This window comes from Capricornis sumatraensis, chromosome 1, assembly GCF_032405125.1.
Source record: "Capricornis sumatraensis isolate serow.1 chromosome 1, serow.2, whole genome shotgun sequence".
NCBI classification, from domain to species: domain Eukaryota; kingdom Metazoa; phylum Chordata; class Mammalia; order Artiodactyla; family Bovidae; genus Capricornis; species Capricornis sumatraensis.
This window is the reverse complement of record NC_091069.1, coordinates 198,226,988-198,248,093: the sequence shown is the minus strand read 5'-3', so window position 1 is coordinate 198,248,093 and position 21,106 is coordinate 198,226,988. Positions and strand designations below refer to the sequence as shown.

At 34.3% G+C, this 21,106-nt stretch overlaps 1 protein-coding gene across 1 annotated transcript in view; it reads left to right on the top strand.

Moving 5' to 3' along the window:
* NAALADL2 (N-acetylated alpha-linked acidic dipeptidase like 2) overlaps window positions 1–21,106 on the top strand; it is an 887,009-nt gene that overhangs the window by 129,132 nt on the left and 736,771 nt on the right. Inside the window, exon 4 of the mRNA XM_068968824.1 lies at window positions 13,075–13,348. Within this exon, the coding sequence (XP_068824925.1) occupies window positions 13,075–13,348 (274 nt within the window). The remainder of the gene's footprint in view (window positions 1–13,074; window positions 13,349–21,106) is intronic.

Here is a 21,106-nt window from a genome sequence, read left to right as displayed (position 1 = left end):
TTGTGGCTTGACTTACCACAGCAGTACTGTGGCCACTGCTGCATTTTCCAAATTTGTTGGCATTTTGAGTGCAGCACATTAGCAACATGAATGTCACTGACCACATGTGTGTGTGTGTATGTTAATCCCAAACTCCTAATTTATTCCCCACAACCCCTCTATCTTCTTGATAGTCGTAAGTTTATTTCTATGTCTATGAGTCTGTTTATGTTTTTCAAATAGTTTCTTTGTATCATTTTTTAGATTCCACCTATAAGTGATATCATATGATATTTGTCTTTGACTTACTTCACTTAATATGATGATCTTTAGGTCCATCAATGTGGCTGCATATAATATTATTCCTTCATTATGGCTAAGTAATATTGTATTGTTTGTGTATGTGTGTGTGTGTGTATGTATATATGGATGTATATATGTATATATATGGAGAAGGCAATGGCACCCCACTCCAGTACTCTTGCCTGGAAAATCCCATGGATGGAGGAGACTGGAAGGCTGCAGTCCATGGGGTCGCTGAGGGTCAGACACGACTAAGCGACTTCACTTTCACTTTTCACTTTCCTGCATTGGAGAAGGAAATGGCAACCCACTCCAGTGTTCTTGCCTGGAGAATCCCAGGGACGGGGGCGCCTGGTGGGCTGCCGTCTATGGGGTCGCACAGAGTCGAACACGACTGAAGTGACTTAGCAGCAGCATGTGTATATACACACTATATCTTCTTTACCATCCATCTGTCTGTGGATATTTAGCTTGTTTCCATTTCTTGTCTATCTTAAATAATGCTGCAGTGACCTTTGGAGTGGTTGTACCTTTTTGAATTAGCTTTCTGACAATCTTTCTGAATCTCAATTTCCCCATTTCTGTTTCAGTACACTTTGCACTGTTGAAATACATATCAATAAATTATCATTATTACTTGTGCTAGTCCATCAATAATCAGAGAAGTATCATCAAAATATGTTTGCATTTCTCCCATGTTAGTATTATGTCTATTTCCTCTAATAAAACTTCAGTTCTTCGATCATAGTCTTGATGCATCACTTAGTCTGTGCTCTCATGGCATTTTTGTCTTCTATTTCTTAGTCTTCTCTATTTTGAGACTGAAGAATGCTCCAGATTTATAAACTCATGCAGGAGTCTTGCTACCTGAAATCTAATTATCAGATGATTGACTGCTTACCTGGGTTTTTGCACATTGTCCAATATTATGTTTCTTATCACCAGGCTGTGGCCACCTCTCAGGCTGCCATAAAGACACTTAGAGAATTTTGGCCTCAGGTATTCTGCAAGTAATGCCCTCTAGCTACTGGGTCAAAAGTCATTTTAGTTGATGACCTCTCTCATTCTTAGAAGTAATATGGTTGTCTGCAAACCTCTGATTCAATTCAGCTCTTGATTTTTTGCATACAGGCCATTCCACTCTTGTCCTGTTGAAAACATTTCAAACAATCTATCAGTCTGGTCCTGATTGTTTTTTATAATTAAAATAAATTTTTGGATAGGCTAGGTAGTAAGACTATGAGGACTGGTTTAGTCAGACAGGCTGTTTGGTAATAAAGATATTCCTGGAGAGAAGTGGAATTATCTCTAAATAGAATGATTTCTTTTCTATTAATTTCTATGACGTTATGACATGTCAGTTGATCCTTAATGGATGAATAATTTTAGTGTCAATTTGTAATCATCTTTCTCAAAGATAACTTAAATGCATTTTCCAGCCTGCCAATAATCTGTCACAAGGGTACTGTATGACTTCTTATCTGATTTTTAAAATTCTTTCTTGGTTTTTAGTTTGACAAGAAATAGTATAAGGGTAGTCATATGAAAAAGATGACCACTTATGACTATTACATATCCTGATTGCCATTCCCTCATCTTTTAATGTATACCAATGACATTAATATTAAAATTAGATTCTGCTGTGGCCATTTTCTTTAGCATGCTTGTTGGTGCCATCAGTTTACAGGAAATAAAATGAATTGCCTCAGACTTAATGAGGCCTTAAGAGAGTATTAAAAAAAAAACAACAACACTTTATTTAAAGGTAAATGCAAATAGTTGCAAAGAGTTCATGGAAAGGTAGATAAATTATTTACAATTGCTTCCTTTCTAGAGTATATATTTTAGGAAGAGAGGTCAAAAAACTAAAAACCCTAATTGGGCCAACTAGATAACATAAAATGCTAGAGTACTAGGGACTGAGGTACATAGTGAACTGAAGGGCTCATGCTTTGTCTAAAATAGCCAGGCATCCTCCATCCTCCATCCTCCTTCAGAAGCAGAAATTCCAGACCAGTGATATTAGATCTTTAAATTAAAAAATGTGACCAGAAGCAAAAGGAGAAAAAAGAATCAGAAATTCTTAAAAACTTCTTAAAAACTTCTGATTCTGAATGTTAATAAGATACAAGATATAGGAATACCAAATGTTGATTCATACACACTTTAGGTATTTTATATATTGTTAGTTTGTATTGTCTATGATATAATTAAATTCAGAAAAAAATCAGAACAATTTTGTTCCCTTCATATCTCTCTGTTTATACATGTATTGAATACAATCCAACATGGTACATATAGCCTAAACCTATAGAGAGAGGTGTAGAAAAATATAGAAATAAGGACATTTCAGTTCTTTGAGAGAGAGATTGAGGAAAATCTGCCCAGCAACAGCATGTGCACATTTCCAGTTTGCTGTCCTCATATAAGCTTTGTTTTTCTAAAAAGAACAAGCAAAAGAAGCAACTCTGCTTTGCATGACTTTCATGCTTAGGACTCAATTTTTTTTTTTCCCCTGTTAATTTCATATTGGCAGAAAATTAGTTCAAATTATTCCCAAACAGCATGACAATTTGGAAATATGTGTGTATATTTTTAAAGACTCTAAAAATAGGCTGCTGGTCAGTCAGGAAAAGTAATGCTAAAGGTGGAAATTAACAGAAGTTGCTTAGTTGGTACTTATTTCTCACAGTTAACAGAGTTCACTGTAATTATGTAACATGATTATGGCTATGAAAAGAGCAGTGGATGACTATAAGAAAAATCAGAGTTCTGGTTTTAGCTATATACCAATTTAAACATTATGTGGCCAAAGGCAACCGTGAAACTATATGAAAATAAGTGTGTGCCCATGTTTCAAGAATTAAAACAAGGATTTGGAGTAGTGGGCTCTAAAGAATTAAATGTTTTCTTCTCTTATGTTTGTGTCTTTGTCTTCATTGGAGTTCGTTAGGAAATTCCAAACTCACTGGCTAATAAGAGAAACTGAATCACAATTTGTGTGTATAGAAATCATAAAAGTGATGAAGACTAAGGAAAGGGCAGGGGGTTATTTGTGTTAACTATGTTTAATGTGTGGCCTGACCAAGTTTCTGAAAACAATTATGTATATTTCACTTCTTTGCTCACTAAATTTTTAGGATAAAATGAAGCATACTTTATAGTTGTTTCATGTATTACGTACTTCATACATTATGTAAATAGATTGCAAATATTAAATAATGTTCATGGTATATGTAAATATTCCATAGTAGATAATTAAAGTATATTCATTAAAAGAATGTCCATTAAAAACTCATGTGATATAGTAAAAAAATAGCCAAAATGCTTATCAGAGAGTTCATGGGATGTTTTCTCCAATACATTTTTTTCTATTTCAATCATTTTGTTCTTATTTTTATTATTTCCTTCTTTTAAATTTCACTTAAGTTTATTTTGCTGTATTTTTCTAAAGTTTTGAAATTGAAGTTAAATCATTAACTTTGTTTTCTTACATACTAGTTTAGGAAAATATGTTTTTCTCTAAGCACTGCTTTACTGCTTCCCAAAAATATTGCTATGCCATGTTTTCTTTATCATTCATTTAAACATATTCTCAATTTTAATTTTATCTTTAACTTTTTATTATTTAGAATTATATAATTTCCAAGCAACTGGAATTTCTAATTATATTTTTATTATTGAATTCTAGCATAACTCCACTGTGTTCAGAACAAAGAGTCTATATGATTTTAGTGGTGTTTTTTTAACCTCTTTTTTTAAAAATAAAAATTTATTTATTTTAATTGGAGGTTAATTACTTTACAATATTGTGTTTTGCCATACATCAACATGAATTTGCCACAGGAAAGATGTGTTCCCCATCCTGAACCACCCCCTCCCCATTCCCTCCCCGTACCATCCCTCTGGGTCATCCCAGTGCACCAGCCCCAAGCATCCAGTATCATGCATTGAACCCGCCAGTCCAGGTTCGATGCATGATTTTAGTGTTTCGAAGTTTGTTGAGACTCCCTTTTTATGGTCTGCCATATGGGGATCTGGTAAATGTTCCATGTGCACTTAGAAAGTTATTGGGTATGGTTTTCTATGTATGTTATATTCATCAATTTTTAAAATTATTCTGGTATTCTATTCCTTAACTTTTCTTTTTCTGCTTATTCTATCAGTTACTGAGAGAAATTTATTAAAATTTCCAACTCTGTGAATTTAAATATTTTATTTGTACTTTCAAATTTTGATTTGTAAGTTGTAAAGCCTACTTCACTTAACTAGAGATCAGGGAGTTTTGTCTCTTTGGTTTAACTACTTACTTGCAGGACACACAAAGCTGTCATACAGTAGACACTCACTGGTTATTTGGGTAGGGGGTGAATGAATGTGAGAATAAAAATAGGTATCTAGTGACAAAGTCTAGAAAAATATGCATGGGATAGTACAAAGTGAGATTTGACCAGCTGCCAAAGACGTTAAGATATTTTGGCCAGATTTTGCCAGATGGAAGCTTTTAAATTTCTTTGTGCATAGTAGATACTCAGTGATGAGAGTACTATTCTTTGTGTTTTTTTTTTTTTGTTTGTTTGTTTGTTTTCCTTTATCTGAGAGCATATTAATTAAAGTATTAGTTGCTCAGTCATGTCTAACTCTCTGAGACTCCGTGGACTGTAGCCTGCCAGGCCCCTCTGTCCATGAGATTTCCCAGGCAAGAATACTGGAGTGGGTTGCCATTTCTTTCTCCAGGGATCAAACCTGGGTCTCCCACTTTGCAGGCAGACTCTACTGTCTGGGCCACCAGGGAAGGCCTGGGAGCGTATTAGCCTTCTTCAGCTATATTAGCATCATCAGTATTCATTCAATGGTATCAACCTACACACATCTTTAACCAAGAAATGTTCACCATTTCTGTTCTTACTAGAAAGAGTATAATTCTCTGAAAATTTGCTTACTCCTCTGTCTTCCAGACTTGATGCTGTCAGCTTCCTCTGCCAACTTTCATTAACTGGCATCTCTATAGTCAGCTATTTGGCTTATGTAAAGGCAGAGAGACAAATTTCTAGATATTCTCTCTTGAAACTTGGGAATTATTCTAATTCTTTTCTAGGCCCATTTTAATTTAATTTTAAATTACATGTATAAATATTATGTGGATATAAACCACCTAAAACAATGACTGGCACTAAGCACTCAGAAAATATTGGTAGTGGTAACAGCATAAGTGCTCTGACTATTATGAGTATTTATTTTAAAAGGTATTTGAATTGTGAACTCAATATTACCAAGGATAATACCGTGCTTTATTACCAGGAGAGCATTTTCTTATTATATATTTTTTATATTTTCCTATTATTATATCTTATTTTCTTGCATTCTTTTGTTAAATTTTGCTTGTCTATGTTTTCTCCAGTAAATATACATTAATTGCATAATAATTAAAACCTTGAAAGAGAGATGATTTTAAATTTTCTTTGAAGAATAGGTAACCAATAATCTGAGCTCCTTCTAAACTTAGCTTTTTTCATTGTGTTCCTTTTTTTTTAACTGTTAGTGATCTGTAGGAAAGAAAGAAAATATGAAAAATTGAATTCAGTGTCTAGAATTCAGATGTGTGTTAGGATATTTAAATACCATGAATTTACTCAGAAGAAGAGAAAGATGACAAATAGGGCTTAATAGTTTCAACTGTGAATCAAATTAAATCCAGGTATGTATTCTGAAGTAGTTCATGTACTAAAGTAGATGCTGTTATTCTTATTTCAGTACTTGGGACAGATCATTTAGGAAAGGAAAAAGAGAAAGTAAAGTAACCTTTATTATATCCCTGGAGGTTCTGGAGACTGTGCTAAGCACTTTACATATGTATTTAATGCTCTCAAAAAAAAAAAAAAAGTAACATATTACTATTCAAAAGATTACCATGTGGAAATTGAGGCTCAAAAGATACTCACATGTGCAATTTCATATAGCTTATATGCAAAAGCCAAAATGTAAGCCCTCTTTTACTGAATTCAGAATCCAGTATCTTTACTCTGTGTTCTCCTCCTCTGAAAGCGACTCTCTCCCCACCCATACCCACTACCCTCTACCAATCTTTTGTTGACAGTTGGTTGTCCAATTATGTAGATGAAGTATGTCAGAAATATCACCATCAATGCTGCTCATTTCTTCTCTAGCAATAAGCCTCTTTTCTTCTTTCTTCATGTATACAACAGAGATGAAGCTTCTAAATGACAGCTTATTCAAATATCTCAGTTTGCAATATGTTTTTCTTGTCATAACTCTAATTTTCTATCATTTTATACTTACTTTTCATTTTTCATTTGTGTTTCCATACTGTTATGACTTCCAATGACCAAATATCTCTACAGACTGATTTCAATGCATTTCATAAAGATGGGCATATTAGTAGTTGTTTTTCCCATGATTTATGCAATTTATCATTCTGCTGCCACTGCTGCTGCTAAGTTGCTTCAGTTGTGTCCGACTCTCTGTGACCCCATAGATGGCAGCCCACCAGGCTCCCCCATCTGCATATCATTTAATAGAGAAGATTTCACTCTTGAGTGCTGAAATGAATATGCTCATGAAAGGTAGTCTTGATTAACAGTGACAAATAACACAAATTCTTACTGATTCTGATTATTGTCCTCATGTAGACATTATCACTCTTTGTGCTCACAATAGCTTTAATGTATTTGTAGTGTCACAGAAAGATAGCATCTAAAAGTTATTTTTAAAATATCAGTATATTAATTCCCCTCATTATATAATGTTATCATTTTAGTCAACCTTGCTGTACTAAAGATTTAATTTGCTATACTGGAAAATAAATGAAGATAAGTATCAATTATATTTTCAGTGTAGTCTTAACTGTATATTAGTGAAAAAAAACAAACAAACAATTATTTGCTGTGGTTTCCACTTACTAGGACTTCCCTGATAGCTCAGTTGGTAAAGAATTCACCTGCAATGCAGGAGACCCCTCAATTCCTGAGTCAGGAAGATCTGCTGGAGAAGGGATAGGCTACTCACTCCAGTATTCTAAGACTTCCCTTGTGGCCCAGCTGGTAAAAAATCCACCTGCAATGTGGGAGACCTGGGTTTGATCCCTTGGTTGGGAAGATACCCTCGAGAAGGGAAAGGCTACTCACTCCCTTATTCTGACCTGGACAATTCCATGGACTGTATAGTCCATGGAGTCACAAAGAGTCAGACACAGCTAAGTTACTTTCACTTTCACACCACTTACTAAGCACAAGGAGCTGTAGTTGGGTTTTCAAGATGCATTAAAAGGGATAAGACTCAATGTTTGTCCTTAAAAGTTTATTTTTTTAGTTTTGTGAAAACACTGATAATTTTGTGTTAATGTTAAGAATAAGGAATCATTTAGTGTTTCAGGTACTTTAAAATATTCTCAGTAAAATGATTATTCTGAAGCATGGAGATCAGTCATTTTTATTATGATCTTAAACTGGAATATGCTCCTCCCAATATTTATTCATTGGATTATACAGTTGGTGGTTTAGTTGCTAAGTCATGTCCGACTCTTGCCAATCCATGGACTGTAGCCCACAAGGCTCCTCTGCCCATGGGATTTCCCAGGCAAGAATACTGGAGTGAGTTGCCATTTCCTTCTCCAAAACCAAGAATCCATGTTAATTTTTAGTACCACCCAAGTTTATGTCATTTTCACTAGAGAACAAACAGATGCTATCAAAGACTTATAATGTCCTACTAATTGGATTAACTTGTCTATTTTGTGAATTAACCTTTAGATTTAGTTTAGATAAATAAGGTGACTTAATTGGTAAGTGATCTTTGACAACTATTTTCCATAAAAACTAGATAAAGAATTTCTAAAGCCAGGTACTGTTAACAATAACATTCTTGTGCAGGGATGGTACATTCTGTAAAAGCTTATTAGTGTTCATGCCTTGCATTAGCCTTCATTTTGTTCACATTTCTTCTTTCTAAAACATATTTTTAAATGCTTCATCATGAGATACTACAATATACAGTCCAAAATACACACAGTATTAACCAGAGATGAAATTATTCCCTATATAAATGTGTGTAAGGAATGAAAGATGAGGAGTTATACCACTAGACTCTTTTTAATTTTTTTTTTTTTTTCAAATTCAGGTAGTAACAGATGTATTGGCAGTTTTATTTCTGTGTGTCCTGGGTTTTAATCAAGCTTATTTTACTATTTGTGTCATATCAAGTTAAATTAATGAATAGAGTATTGATTACCAGCTTTATGCTGGAGATCACCAAGCATGGTGCCTTGGTGATCTTGGTGATCATCTGTGTGCCTTCTATAATTTGCAAAGCAGACAGCTATGCTCCATGTTCTCCTTGATCATTAGGAGGTATTAAGTTCTCTTTCAGTTAATATACTTCTGTGATAGCATTTTTTTTTTAATGTGGTGTATAAAGAGCAGTTTTTTTTTTTTTTTTTTTTTTTCCTTCAGATGGTTCCCTAATTCTGAATTTTGGGCTTCTGAATTCTAAAAATAGTTACTGTGATTTCCCTAAGTCTTATTTTGTCATGCACATAAAGGCCACTTTCCTCTAACTTCACACCATCCAAATTTTAATTTCTTTATCCAAATATTATTCTTTATAACACTCCACATTTTTATTACTTTTGGAAAGCATCAAAGTTTAGAAGACTATCTGCTCCTTCTAACTGGTGTGGAAGTCTAAAATACAGTGTAGTGGAGAAGAAATCTGACTTACCTAATCCGGGACATTATACAACTTAGTTATATTACCTGACACTCAAATTTCTTATTTGTAAAGTGGTAACAGTAGATACATGAGGATCTTTTTGCAAGTTGATTATGCACAGTGTTTTCAGTCTCTATAGTAGACATTCAGTACATGATTTACGGTTGATTCGGCATTTTAGAAGGAAAAAAGTAGTGGGGCACGTAGGCATGCTGTTTGGCATGTTAGTAGCTGGCTGGTGAGGAAGGTGAGGGGATGATCCTTTACCCTCCTAACCACTTGATTTCTTGCTATCATGTGTGATATAGCTTTGCCATGCATTTTAGTCTTAATATTTCTAAAGCAAAATTGAAATAAAGTCAGTTCATGCTGTAGCATCTTGAAATTTACTGGGCACATACGGTGCATGATTCTGAGAATTTTACTACATTGAATACCAAGTCAAATAACTTTAAAGAAACTTTTGACTTATTAATATGTGCAAAGTATCAAACTGATACAAATATGAGTGTGTGTGTATGTTATTGTATATGCACATAAGAAAATCTCAGTGGGCATTAGTAAATGTGCTGTTTGTTTTCTGTGTATTGTGAGTGCGTTTCTTTAGAGGTTTTTCTTTCCCTGCTCATTTACAGTAGAATCTTGGCAGCCCCCCTTATACTAGGAATACTACATGCATCGCTTCTTCCAATTCTAACACCAGTGTTGCTCTGTGGCTCATCCAGTAGCAGGTGTTGAACATTGATATAAACAGAATTTTGTCTAGCAAAGCCATAAGCCTCCCATTTCCAGTCTCTACTGGCCAATGAAACACTAATGCCAAGCTTACTTTCAAATTCAAGTCTAAGGCATCACAGTTCATTTGCTTCCTGCCAAAACTATTGGCCCATGGAAACTCTTATTTTAAAAATTAAAGCAGAGCAAAAGTTTCTCTCAAATTCCATGTGATTTTAGGTGACACACTCCTAATTTTTCAGCTTTCTCTGAAATTAATAAATTGAGATTATTTTGCAGTTAGTTACTTACTAATATTTCTCTGTGAATATAGCAAACTGCCTAATTAGAACTGCTCACCATGTATCTCAAAATATTTTTGGGGGGAAGTTCAGAAAACTGTAAATTCTCAAAACTTGGGCATTTTAACATTCTAAGGGGTTTGGAGTGATTCATAGATAGAATCATTTGAACCAACCATTTGTATCAATAAAACTAATTTATGTGAAACAATTTAGATTTAAAGGTTACATAATCTTAGAACACAGAACTCATATAGCTTCCTTAAATCTTTTTTCAAGGGGAGTGGTGCAAAAGGCAAGACTCATATTAACAATTTGATAAATTTAAAATAAATGTAAAATTTAAAACAAATTAATTAATTTATATCATATTTTAATTTAAAAATAATTAAAAGTTAAATTAGGAAGATTGGCCTTGAAGAGGTATTTATTAGCTTAATTATTTGAAATGTTAGGAAATACTTATTAGGAAATGTTTCTTCAATTGTTTTCTAAGGGCCGATATTTTTATAACTGTGTATAACAAAGCTTTGTTAACATATTCAGGGTACATATTTGTTATATTGATATAGTGGTATTCAGAGTTCTATAATACATGTTCCTTTAAATCCAGCTAACCACCATAGTATGCAAGATTTTGATAAGATAATCTATCAGGTAGAGATAATGTATAACATGGTATATCAATAAATACTGAAGAAATATTTATAAAGTAAGTGCAGAAGAAGAAGTATTTGGCTCCTGATTCTTAACTGTTTATCCACATTTTTTCCCTCTTAGATGTTATGGGAATAGTAAACAGTTCAGTTCAGTTCAGTCGCTCAGTTGTGTCCGACTCTTTGTGACCCCATGAATTGCAGCACGCCAGGCCTCCCTGTCCATCACCAACTCCCGGTGTTCAAACTCACATCCATTGAGTTGGTGATGCCATCCAGCCATCTCATCCTCTGTTGTCCCCTTCTTCTCCTGCCCCCAATCCCTCCCAGCATCAGAGTCTTTTCCAATGAGTCAACTCTTCGCATGAGGTGGCCAAAGTACGGAATAGTAATAAGTTCTTATAAAGGCTTCATATCTAATACATAGAGGTTAGGTGCTCAAGTTTTAATGTAATTCTAATCATAAGCTTGATATGGAGAATGATACATGTATTTTAATATTAATATGGGAGATAAAAAGTAATGAAGATATTCTTGAAGAAGAACAATTAGAGGACTTGCCGTTCTGAATATTGAGCCATATTTTAAGGTAATAATGACTTAAATGGAGTATTGCTATGAAGATGGATCAAAAAGATGAATGGAATTGACTAAGGAGCCTGGTCAGACCCAAAGACATGTAGAAATATATATATAAATGAAAGAATTTTTATTGCACATGAGTGAAGAATGTAGCAATGGAACCAGGGTGATTATTCATACACAAAAAATCATATTGGGTAATATTGCATTCATTTCTACCACACCACACACACACACACACATAAATATTCCAGGTAAACACTGAAATGTGGAAAACGTAATTCTTTAAATCTTTTATGAAAATAACTTCATTATCTCAGATTTGAGAAGGATTCAGAAAAATGTGCAAACCATTACATTGTATTAAAAAAAATAATGAAACATGTACACAAAGGCTTTCTGGAGCAAATGACACCATAATGTGGCTAGAGTATGGTACCATATGTTCTATTCAATAGAAACAAGAAACTAAAAACCTCAAAAATTGCACATTAAGATTATAAAACTTTATCTCATCATAAAACAAGACATTGAAAATGAAAAAGAAACCAAAAAATTGGGAGAAGGTAAGTACCCTGTTGTTGTTCAGTCACTAAGTTATGTCCAACTCTTTGTGGCCCCATGGACTAAAGCATACCAGGCTTCCCTGTCCTTCACTATCTCCTGGAGTTTGCTCAGACTCATGACCATTGAGGTGATGATGCCAACCATATCATCCTTTGCTACCCCCTTCTCCTCCTGCCCTCAATCTTTCCCTGAATCAGAGTCTTTCCCAATGAGTTGTCTCTTCACATCAGGTGACCAAAGTATTGAAGCTTCAGCTTCAGCATCAGTCCTTACAATGAATATTCAGTGTTGATTTCCTTTAGGATTGACTGGTTTTGTTCAGGGGTTCTTAAATAAGTATTGAGAAAAATAATGTGATGGGCAAAAAAAAAAAAAAAAAAATCCATACTATTAGGTAATAGTTTAGATAGAAATGAAATGTTTATAGGAAGATAGATACATTTTTTTTTTTGGCCAAAAACCAAAAAGAGCTGGTTCCTTTATATTCTAGCCCCAAACAAAGCAAAATTTTATTAAATTTTAACATTTTAATTTCCTATGTCTCATTCTTTTCCAGGTTCTATGCATTTTTTTAACCACAGTTTTTGTGGTTTCTAGGATGTCATAAGCAAAAATAGTATTACTATGGACTTGGAACAGGTATAGAAATAAATTTATAGACTACACAGCAAGAATACCTGAAAATTAACTTCATATTGTTTTGACAATCTGTGGTTGGCTTTAACAGAATATACTGATTTTACTGCATATCATGATTTTCATAGCATCATATAATTTGGCATGTAATTTGTATCAAGATTTGACTCTAAATCATTTTAAATAGCAATAGCTGTGTATTAATCATGTGGCTTTATATGTAATTATGTTAACTATAATACGTAACTGTCTCAACCAGCATGATCACTTATTTTGGAGCCCAGTTTTAAATAAGATTATGTTGATGTCAATAGAAGGATCATAACTAATAAAAGAACTGTTTGGCATTGATTACTCTCCTCTCAGTGGTCCCATAGTCCTTTATTAGTTCTTAATTAAGAGTTTAATTCATTCTGCTTTGATTTGTATAATTTCTGTACAAGCTCATCACCTCTACCAAACTTGAGTTTCTTGTGTGGCATCCTGTCTCATTCATCTTTCATATCCCATATCTATTAATAATGGTTCATATAGTGAACAACCATAACTCAAAAGAATAAAGATTTTCCTTTTTTTTTTTAAGAGTATGCTTTTTAAATTTCTTTCAGAAACTTGGTACAGCTGTACAAAAGTGAAGATGACACGGAAATTTCAAAGAAGATTAAGACTCAGTGGACTTCTTTGGGCTTAGAAGATGTACAGCTTGTAAATTACTCTGTGTTGCTGAACCTGCCAGGTCTTTCTCCCAGCTCTGTGACTCTGAGCAGCAGTGGCCAGTGCTTTCATCCTAATGGCCAGCCTTGCAGTGAAGAAGCCAGAAAATGGAGCAGCCAAGACCTGCTATATTCATATGCAGCCTATTCTGCCAATGGAATTCTCGAGGTAATATGACCATTTATCTCTGTCATTTACAGTGAAATGAAATTAGAAAACAACAGCTTTCATCTAAATTGAACTAACTGGCAAGATACAGCATACCAAAGTAACCATTAAATGTTCTCAGTGTAGAGGTGCCAGGAAAGGGGAAGGAAGATTTAAATTGCCTGACCCTTGTCATATTTGGAAAGTGAAAACATGTTAGAAGAATTTAATTCAAAAGTGTTGAATGTGTGACTGAGTCATTCACATTTTGCTTAGCTCTTACAGTGCAAATTCATTTTCTTCTTTGGTTCTAAAGAGGCAAGTTTTAATAGACTGATGTGGACAGAAAGAATAGAAATGGAGGCAGTTGTGTTTTGAGATTGTGTATGCACACAAGAAATGAAGTGGAAAATGGATGTGATTATTCACACATTTAAGATTTGATATAGAGTGTTTCTGCTTTATGATGGAAAATACATGAAAAAGGGACCAGGTGTGAATTTTTCACTTTAGTCTAAGTTAGCTGTTTTTTATTTGTTTGTTTGTTTTGTTTTTTAATGTGTTTTTCTGACACTGTGTTTAGGTGCACAGCTTCTAGAGCCACGTGGACTAGTTTCAATTCTCAAATCCCCAATTATCACTGATAATTACGCATCTAGGGCTGAGTTTTCTCATCTCTATAGTGGGGATAATAATGGTCCCAGCTTCATAATCTTGTTGTGAAAATTGAATTAATAGATGTAAATCTTGGAAGATAGAGCTTAGCCTATTGTAAGAACAATATAGCAGTTAGACTTCAAGCATTTAAGTGATCACTAGTTTCCTTTATGGGCAAATTTTCCATATCCATGTAAAAGTCTCATTTTAATAAACACATTTAGTTTCTTTATAAAGCTGTAAATTTCTTCTATAGATTTTGTGTGAATAAAATGATGCTTTTGCTAACTATTGACACAGCTTTTTAAGATTCTAATTTATGATTAAGTCAGAATAAGATGATGAATTTAAATCATTTAGAGTTACCTTGCATAAATATAGGCTTGTTCCTAAATTTTTTGTTAAGTTTTGGGGGGTGTTATGGGGAGAGGCGGTTAACTGATCCTTCAGCACTGTTTTTGTTCTGTGTTTTAACATCGGTGACATTTAGCATATCTACTACACATAACCAGCACCATCTTGAAAGTCTTTTTATTACTTAAAAGTTAACATCATATTAAGTGTAATATTTCTAGTGTAGGACTCATGGTTTGGTTTGATTACTATACCCTATTTCTGATAGGCAATAATAGAAATGTACCTGCATATTAAAAGAAATAGAAGGAGGCTGCTAGCTTTCTTTCTTTAGTTCAGAAACTTTGGTCTTAAGTTGAGATTCTAAAGTTAACACACAGGTTTTTTCTCAGACTCCCAAACCTGTGTAAGTGAAAGTCTCTCAGTTGTGTCAGATTCTTTGCAACTCCATGGACTATACAGTCCATGGAATTCTCCAAGCTAGAATACTTGAGTGGTTAGCCTTTCCCTTCTCCAGGGGATTTTCCCAACCTAGGGATTGAACCCAGGTCTCCCTCATTACGGGCGGATTCTTTACCAGCTGAGCTACAAGGAAAGCCCAACATTTCCAGGCTCCTCCTTATCCCAGTTGATTCAAGTATATCAGAGTCATCTCCTTCCCTAAACAAAGCACATCCCAAACACAGAACAACAATAAACTCACAGAAGATCAAAAAGGTCCTTGGAATCACCCCATTTATTTTCTTTTCAATTTCCTCTGGCAAACAGTCATTATTCCTTGACTGAGCTGATAGGGAAAAGTCATGGAACTATAACTTGTGTCTCTATTGTCTCTATATAGACGTCTCTAATAATCCCCTGGACACACTGAATTGCTTTTTGTATTCCTATGTAATCATATCTCTGATTATTATACATTTACCTTATCAATTATGTGTTTAAATTTTCTGCTTCATATTTTTAAAAAAATCAAGATGTACTATAGAATTGTGGAAGTACTTAACTGTTTGTGAAGTGACAAGTCATGGAACCCTACGCTCTTGGGGGACTGTAAATTGGTGCAGCCACTATTTAAAGCAGTATGTAGGTTCTTCAGGAAAACTAACCATAGAGCTACCATATGACCAAGCAATTCCACTTCTGAGTATATATTCGAAGAAAATAAAAACACTAACTTGAAAATATATACCCACCCCAGTGTTCATAGAGATGTTATTTTACACATACACAAAAACACATAGACAGTGGTATGTTAATCAGCCATAAAAAAATGAAATTTTGCCATTTGAGACAACATGGATGGACCTGGACAGTATTAGGCTTAGTGAAATGTCAGACAGAGAAATACAAATACATTATTTTATCACTTATGTGCAGAATATAAAAATAAAATGAAAAAGTATAACAAAACAGAAAAAAAGAAAACCTCAAATGTTGAGAACAAACTAGTGGTTACTAGTAGGGAGAGGGAAAGGAAAGGGAAAGATAGGGGATTAATAAGTATAAACTACTATGTATAAAATATATAAGCTACAAAGATGTACAACATAGGAATTATAGCCAATATTTTATAATGACTTTAAATGATGTATAAGCTATAAAAATATTGAATCACTATGTTGTATACCTTGAACTAATATAATATTGTCAATTATACTTGAATTTTTTAAGAAACTAGCATTTTTAATAAAGAAATGTTGGAAAATTCAAAATATGACTATTAAAAGGGAGAAATAAAGTTAGCTATAGATGTAGAAATGTATTCTATCTTTGAAATTTTGGGCCCAGATAGGAAGAAATAATATTAAAAGAACTAAAATGCAATTATGGATAAAACAAATACCTTGTATTTGAAGAATATATTTAAGAAATTAACTGCAAATTAGATGAAGACATTGGTATTAAGTATTTTTTAGAATTATTTTAGCAATTCAAAGCTGTTATACTAAGTACATAATAATTTAAATATTTATATAAATAATATAAATAAAGAATACACCCCTCTGGTGGCTCAAATGTTAAAGAATCCACCTGAAATGTGGAAGACCCAGGTTAGATCCCTGGGTCAGAAACATCCCCTGGAGAAAGGAATGGCTAACCTAATCCACTGTTCTTGCTTGAATAATTCGAGAAAGAAGCCTGGTGGGCTACAGTTTATGGGGGTCACAAAGAGTCGGATATGACTGAGCAACTAACCTTTTCAGTTCATGTTGATATTGATTTGTTGAATTCACACTGTATCATGATATTAGTATTATAATTTTCAAAAGCAATTTCTAGGTGACTATTTTATATGCATACAGAATGCTTGCATATATTTTATATACATGTTTTAGATGGATGTATTAGTGAAACTCATATATTCTAGTTAATGGGATACTGGCGAATTTTCCATGTTTCTTCAGAATATTTCCTAATTCAAATTAAGCTTGAGAGGTTGCTGCTGACGATACAGGCATACGTACTTTTTGATTTTGAGTCCATTGTGCTTGCATGAATTTCTATCAGGCAGAGCCATTATCAAGTTCTTAAATTATTCTAGTCTGACTGCCAGCCAAGCTCCCCACTACTTTTGCTTTTGACAAGGTTATTTGTAGAAGAGGCGTACCCTTTTTCTTTGAAGAGCTGTCATGTTCATTCATCATATGACTGTTTTGTATAAGCTTCCAATTTTTGCTTTCTGGTAACAGTCTAAACAGCATTTGTGATATCTGAGATCTACTTTGAAAACCTACTTAGTGTCAGCATGATGGATGGTGTACTTTGCAACTTCTTTGTAATTCATTGTGCACCAGAAAGGTGACATTGTTTACCCCATCATAATGACAGGTGGGTCAGTAAAATGGTTCTAAGGAGAGTTGCCCTGTCAGATGCAAAATATATATTAAAATGGATACATAAATAATTTAGCATGAGTGAGGTTAGTTACTGTGGAAAATTCTTAAAGAGATGGGAATACAAGACCACCTGCCCTGCCTCCTGAGAAATCTGTATGTAGGTCAAGAAGGAATAGTTAGAACTGGACATGGAACAACAGAGTGGTTCCAAATAGGAAAAGGAGTATATCAAGGCTGTATATTGTCACCTTGCCTATTTAACTTATATGCAGAATACATCATGTGAAATGCCAGGCTGGATGAAGCACAAGCTGGAATCAGGATTGCCAGGAAAAATATCAATAACCTCAGATATGCAGGTGGCACTACCCTTATGGCAGAAAGTGAAGAAGAACTAAAGAGCCTCTTGATGAAATTAAAAGAGGAGAGTGAAAAAGTTGGCTTAAAACTCAGCATTCAGAAAACTAATCATGACATTCAGACCCATCACTTTATGTCAAATAAATGGAGAAACCATAGAAATAGTGAGAGACTTTATTTTGGGGGGGCTCCAAAATCACTGCAGATGGTGACTGCTACCATGACCTTGGAAGAAAAGCTATGATCAACCTAGACAGCATATTAAAAAACAGAGATGTTACTTTACCAACAAAGACCCATCTAGTTAAAGCTATGGTTTTTCCAGTAGTCATGTACAGATGTGAAAATTGGACTATAGAGACAGCTGTGTGCTGAAGAATTGATGCTTTTGAGCTGTGGTGTTGGAGAAGACTCTTGAGAGTCCCTTGGACTGCAAAGATATCCAACCAGTCCATCCTAAAGGAGATCAGTCCTCAATATTCATTGGAAGGACTGATGTTGAAACTGCAATACTTTGGCCACCTGATGTGAAGAACCAACTCATCTGAATAGACCCTGATGCTGGGAAAGATTGAAGGTGAGAGGAGAAGGGGACGACATTGGATGAGATGGTTGGATGGCATCACTGACAGGATGGACATGAGTTTGAGTAAGCTCTGGGAGTTGGTGATGGACAGGGAAGCCTGGTGTGCTCCCTCCATAGGTTTGCATAGAGTCAGACGTGTCTGAGTGATTGAACTTAACTGAACTGAGGTTAGTTTCAGGGAGTAATAGTGATTTATATTTTTATTAATGGGAAATATCAGCTGTAATATCATCATAATGTTAAGACACTGATAGTACTGAAAATGTCTAGTCAGTTTTATAAATAGAATATATGGCTTTTTATAATTTCCATGAAATTGTTTCTTTTGGCCTTTGTCAGCCCCATGCAGATACGAAAAACAACGGGAACAATTAATATTTATTTAATAAAAGTTGGTCACATTGGGTCTACCATGTTCTTATTTTGAATAAAGGATTTGTTTTTATTCTAATATGTTTTATGAATTTTGTAGTTTTCTTTCTGTTAAGCATTATTTTGCATTTGAAAGAAAAGTCAAGTGATGCAATTTTACAAAGAAATATTTTCAACAACTCATTTACTGTGCATGAAATATTGTTACCAACACCCTTAACACTATCCCATTCCTCAGAAAGCATAGTTCACTAGCCCAGACTAGCAACCTTCCATATTATCTGCACACCCATGGATTGGTTACTTCAATTTTCTAAGCTTCAAGGTCCTCATCTGTAAAAGAGGAATAATTATAGTACCTCAAGTGATTGTTGTGGGCGAGAAATGATAGAAACCTATAAAGGGTCTACTATTTAGAAGTACTCAATAAATGTTACCTGTTGCTGTGATTAGTAGTTGATAAAAGGAGACACCTTCAAATTGGAGAAATTAAGAAAATAGTAGAACTATATATCATAAAATTTGGAGTACAAATTTTTAACATATTGTGTGACTATAATTTTCCTATCTTCTATTTAACAAAACAAATATTAGTAAGGGAGGAAAATGCCTTAAGTATGAATACATAGTAAAAAATCCCTGACTATATTTTTTCTTTTAAAAGTGAAAGCACTAATAAAAGAAATATTTCATTTTTGAATCCAGAATGACAGTCATATCAATTTGGGACTGAAGAGAGTTCCTTGTCTTTGTTTTGTAAAATATCAAGACCTAGTATATAACACATGATATCTGAAAACTACATCGAATATTTTGTCAAAAAATCTGAAGAGAGGAAATAATAACTGGCATGGAATCCTTGGATAACTTGTAGTCAGATGTCTATTTTCTCATGGCTGGGAAAACTTTGTCTTCTTTTATTTTTAATATTATCAAGCAAAGGCAAACTTATCAGTGTTATGGCAGAAGGAAAAGCTAAAGCTAACAAAAGGGACTGAAATTGTATTGTTTTTCTGGGTGTGGAAATGAATCTATACTCTCACAAACAGAAATGTGAGCTTGGAGCAGTTTTTCAATATTGAAAAGGATTTTGCATTTTATTTGTCCCCCCTCTTTTTCTCTTGTGGAATCCATCTTTTGGTCAACAATGCACAACAGTGTGAAATGAATGGTTTTGAACACAGTTATATGTAAGAGATTCACTTTTTGAACTCTGTAGAAAATCCCTTGGTTTAATATGATCTTCTGTTACTGATTTCATGAGCTCTGTGAAGTAACTAAGTTAGCAAAATAATTTCATAATTGGCCACTTTTTTCTCCAAATTAATCCATGCTGTTAGTTTTCACATATTTAAGGTATATATTATTCCTGGATTTAAAATTTAGACAGAAACATTTACAAATAAAGAAGTGATCTATCACAACATAGCATCCATAGTTAAATATTTGTTAGGGAGATTGCATCTTATTCCCAGGAAAAATCAAAAGCTTACTTTATGAAATAAAAGTTTACAGCAAAGAAAGCTGAATTTTCCTAAACAGTTAAAGTGCTTTGGACTATTTTTCTCCATCTTCGTTAGAAGAAATGTGGCGTTTTGACTCAGGTGTTTGACTACAGATTACTAATTTGACCAGTTATTTTTAAAGATTTTGCATCACCATAACTATTTGATAGAACATTCTAGGTTAGAATTTTTAGTTTTAATATGAATATGCTTATTTAACTTAAATGCAGAGTACATCATGAGAAATGCTGGACTGGAGAAAGCACAAGCTGGAATCAAGATTGCTGGGAGAAATATCAAGAACCTCCGATATGCAGATGACACTACCCTTATGGCAGAAAGTGAAGAAGAACTAAAAAGCCTCTTGATGAAAGTGAAAGAGGAGAGTAAAAAAGTTGGGTTAAAGCTCAACATTCAGAAACTAAGACCATGGCATCTGGTCCCATCACTTCATGGCAAATAGATGGGGAAACAGTGGCTGACTTTATTTTTCTGGGCTTCAAAATCACTGCAGATGGTGATTGCAGCCATGAAATTAAAAGATGCTTACTCTTTGGAAGGAAAGTTATGACCAACCTGGACAGCATATTGAAAAGCAGAGACATTACTTTGTCAATAGAGGTCCGTCTAGTCAAGGCTATGGTTTTTCCAGTGGTCATGTATGGATGTGAAAGTTGGACTATAAAGAAAGCTGAGGGCTGAAGAATTGATGCTTTTGAATTGTGATGTTGGGGAAGACTCTTGAGAGTCCCTTGGACTGCAAGTAGATCCAGTGAGTCCATCCTAAAGGAGATCAGTCCTGGGTGTTCATCGGAAGGACTGATGTTGAAAGTGAAACTCCAGTACTTTGGCCACCTGATTCGAAGAGCTGACTCATTTAAAAAGACCCTGATGCTGGGAAATATTGAGGGCAGGAGGAGAAGGGGACAACAGAGGATTAGATGGTTGGATGCGTCACCAACTAAATGGACATGGGTTTGGGTGGACTCTAGGGGTTAGTGATGGACAGGGTGGTCTGGTGTGCTGTGGTTCATGGGATCGCAAAGAGTCGGACACAACTGAACGACTGAACTGAACTGAATATGATTTTAAGCATACCAGTTATAAT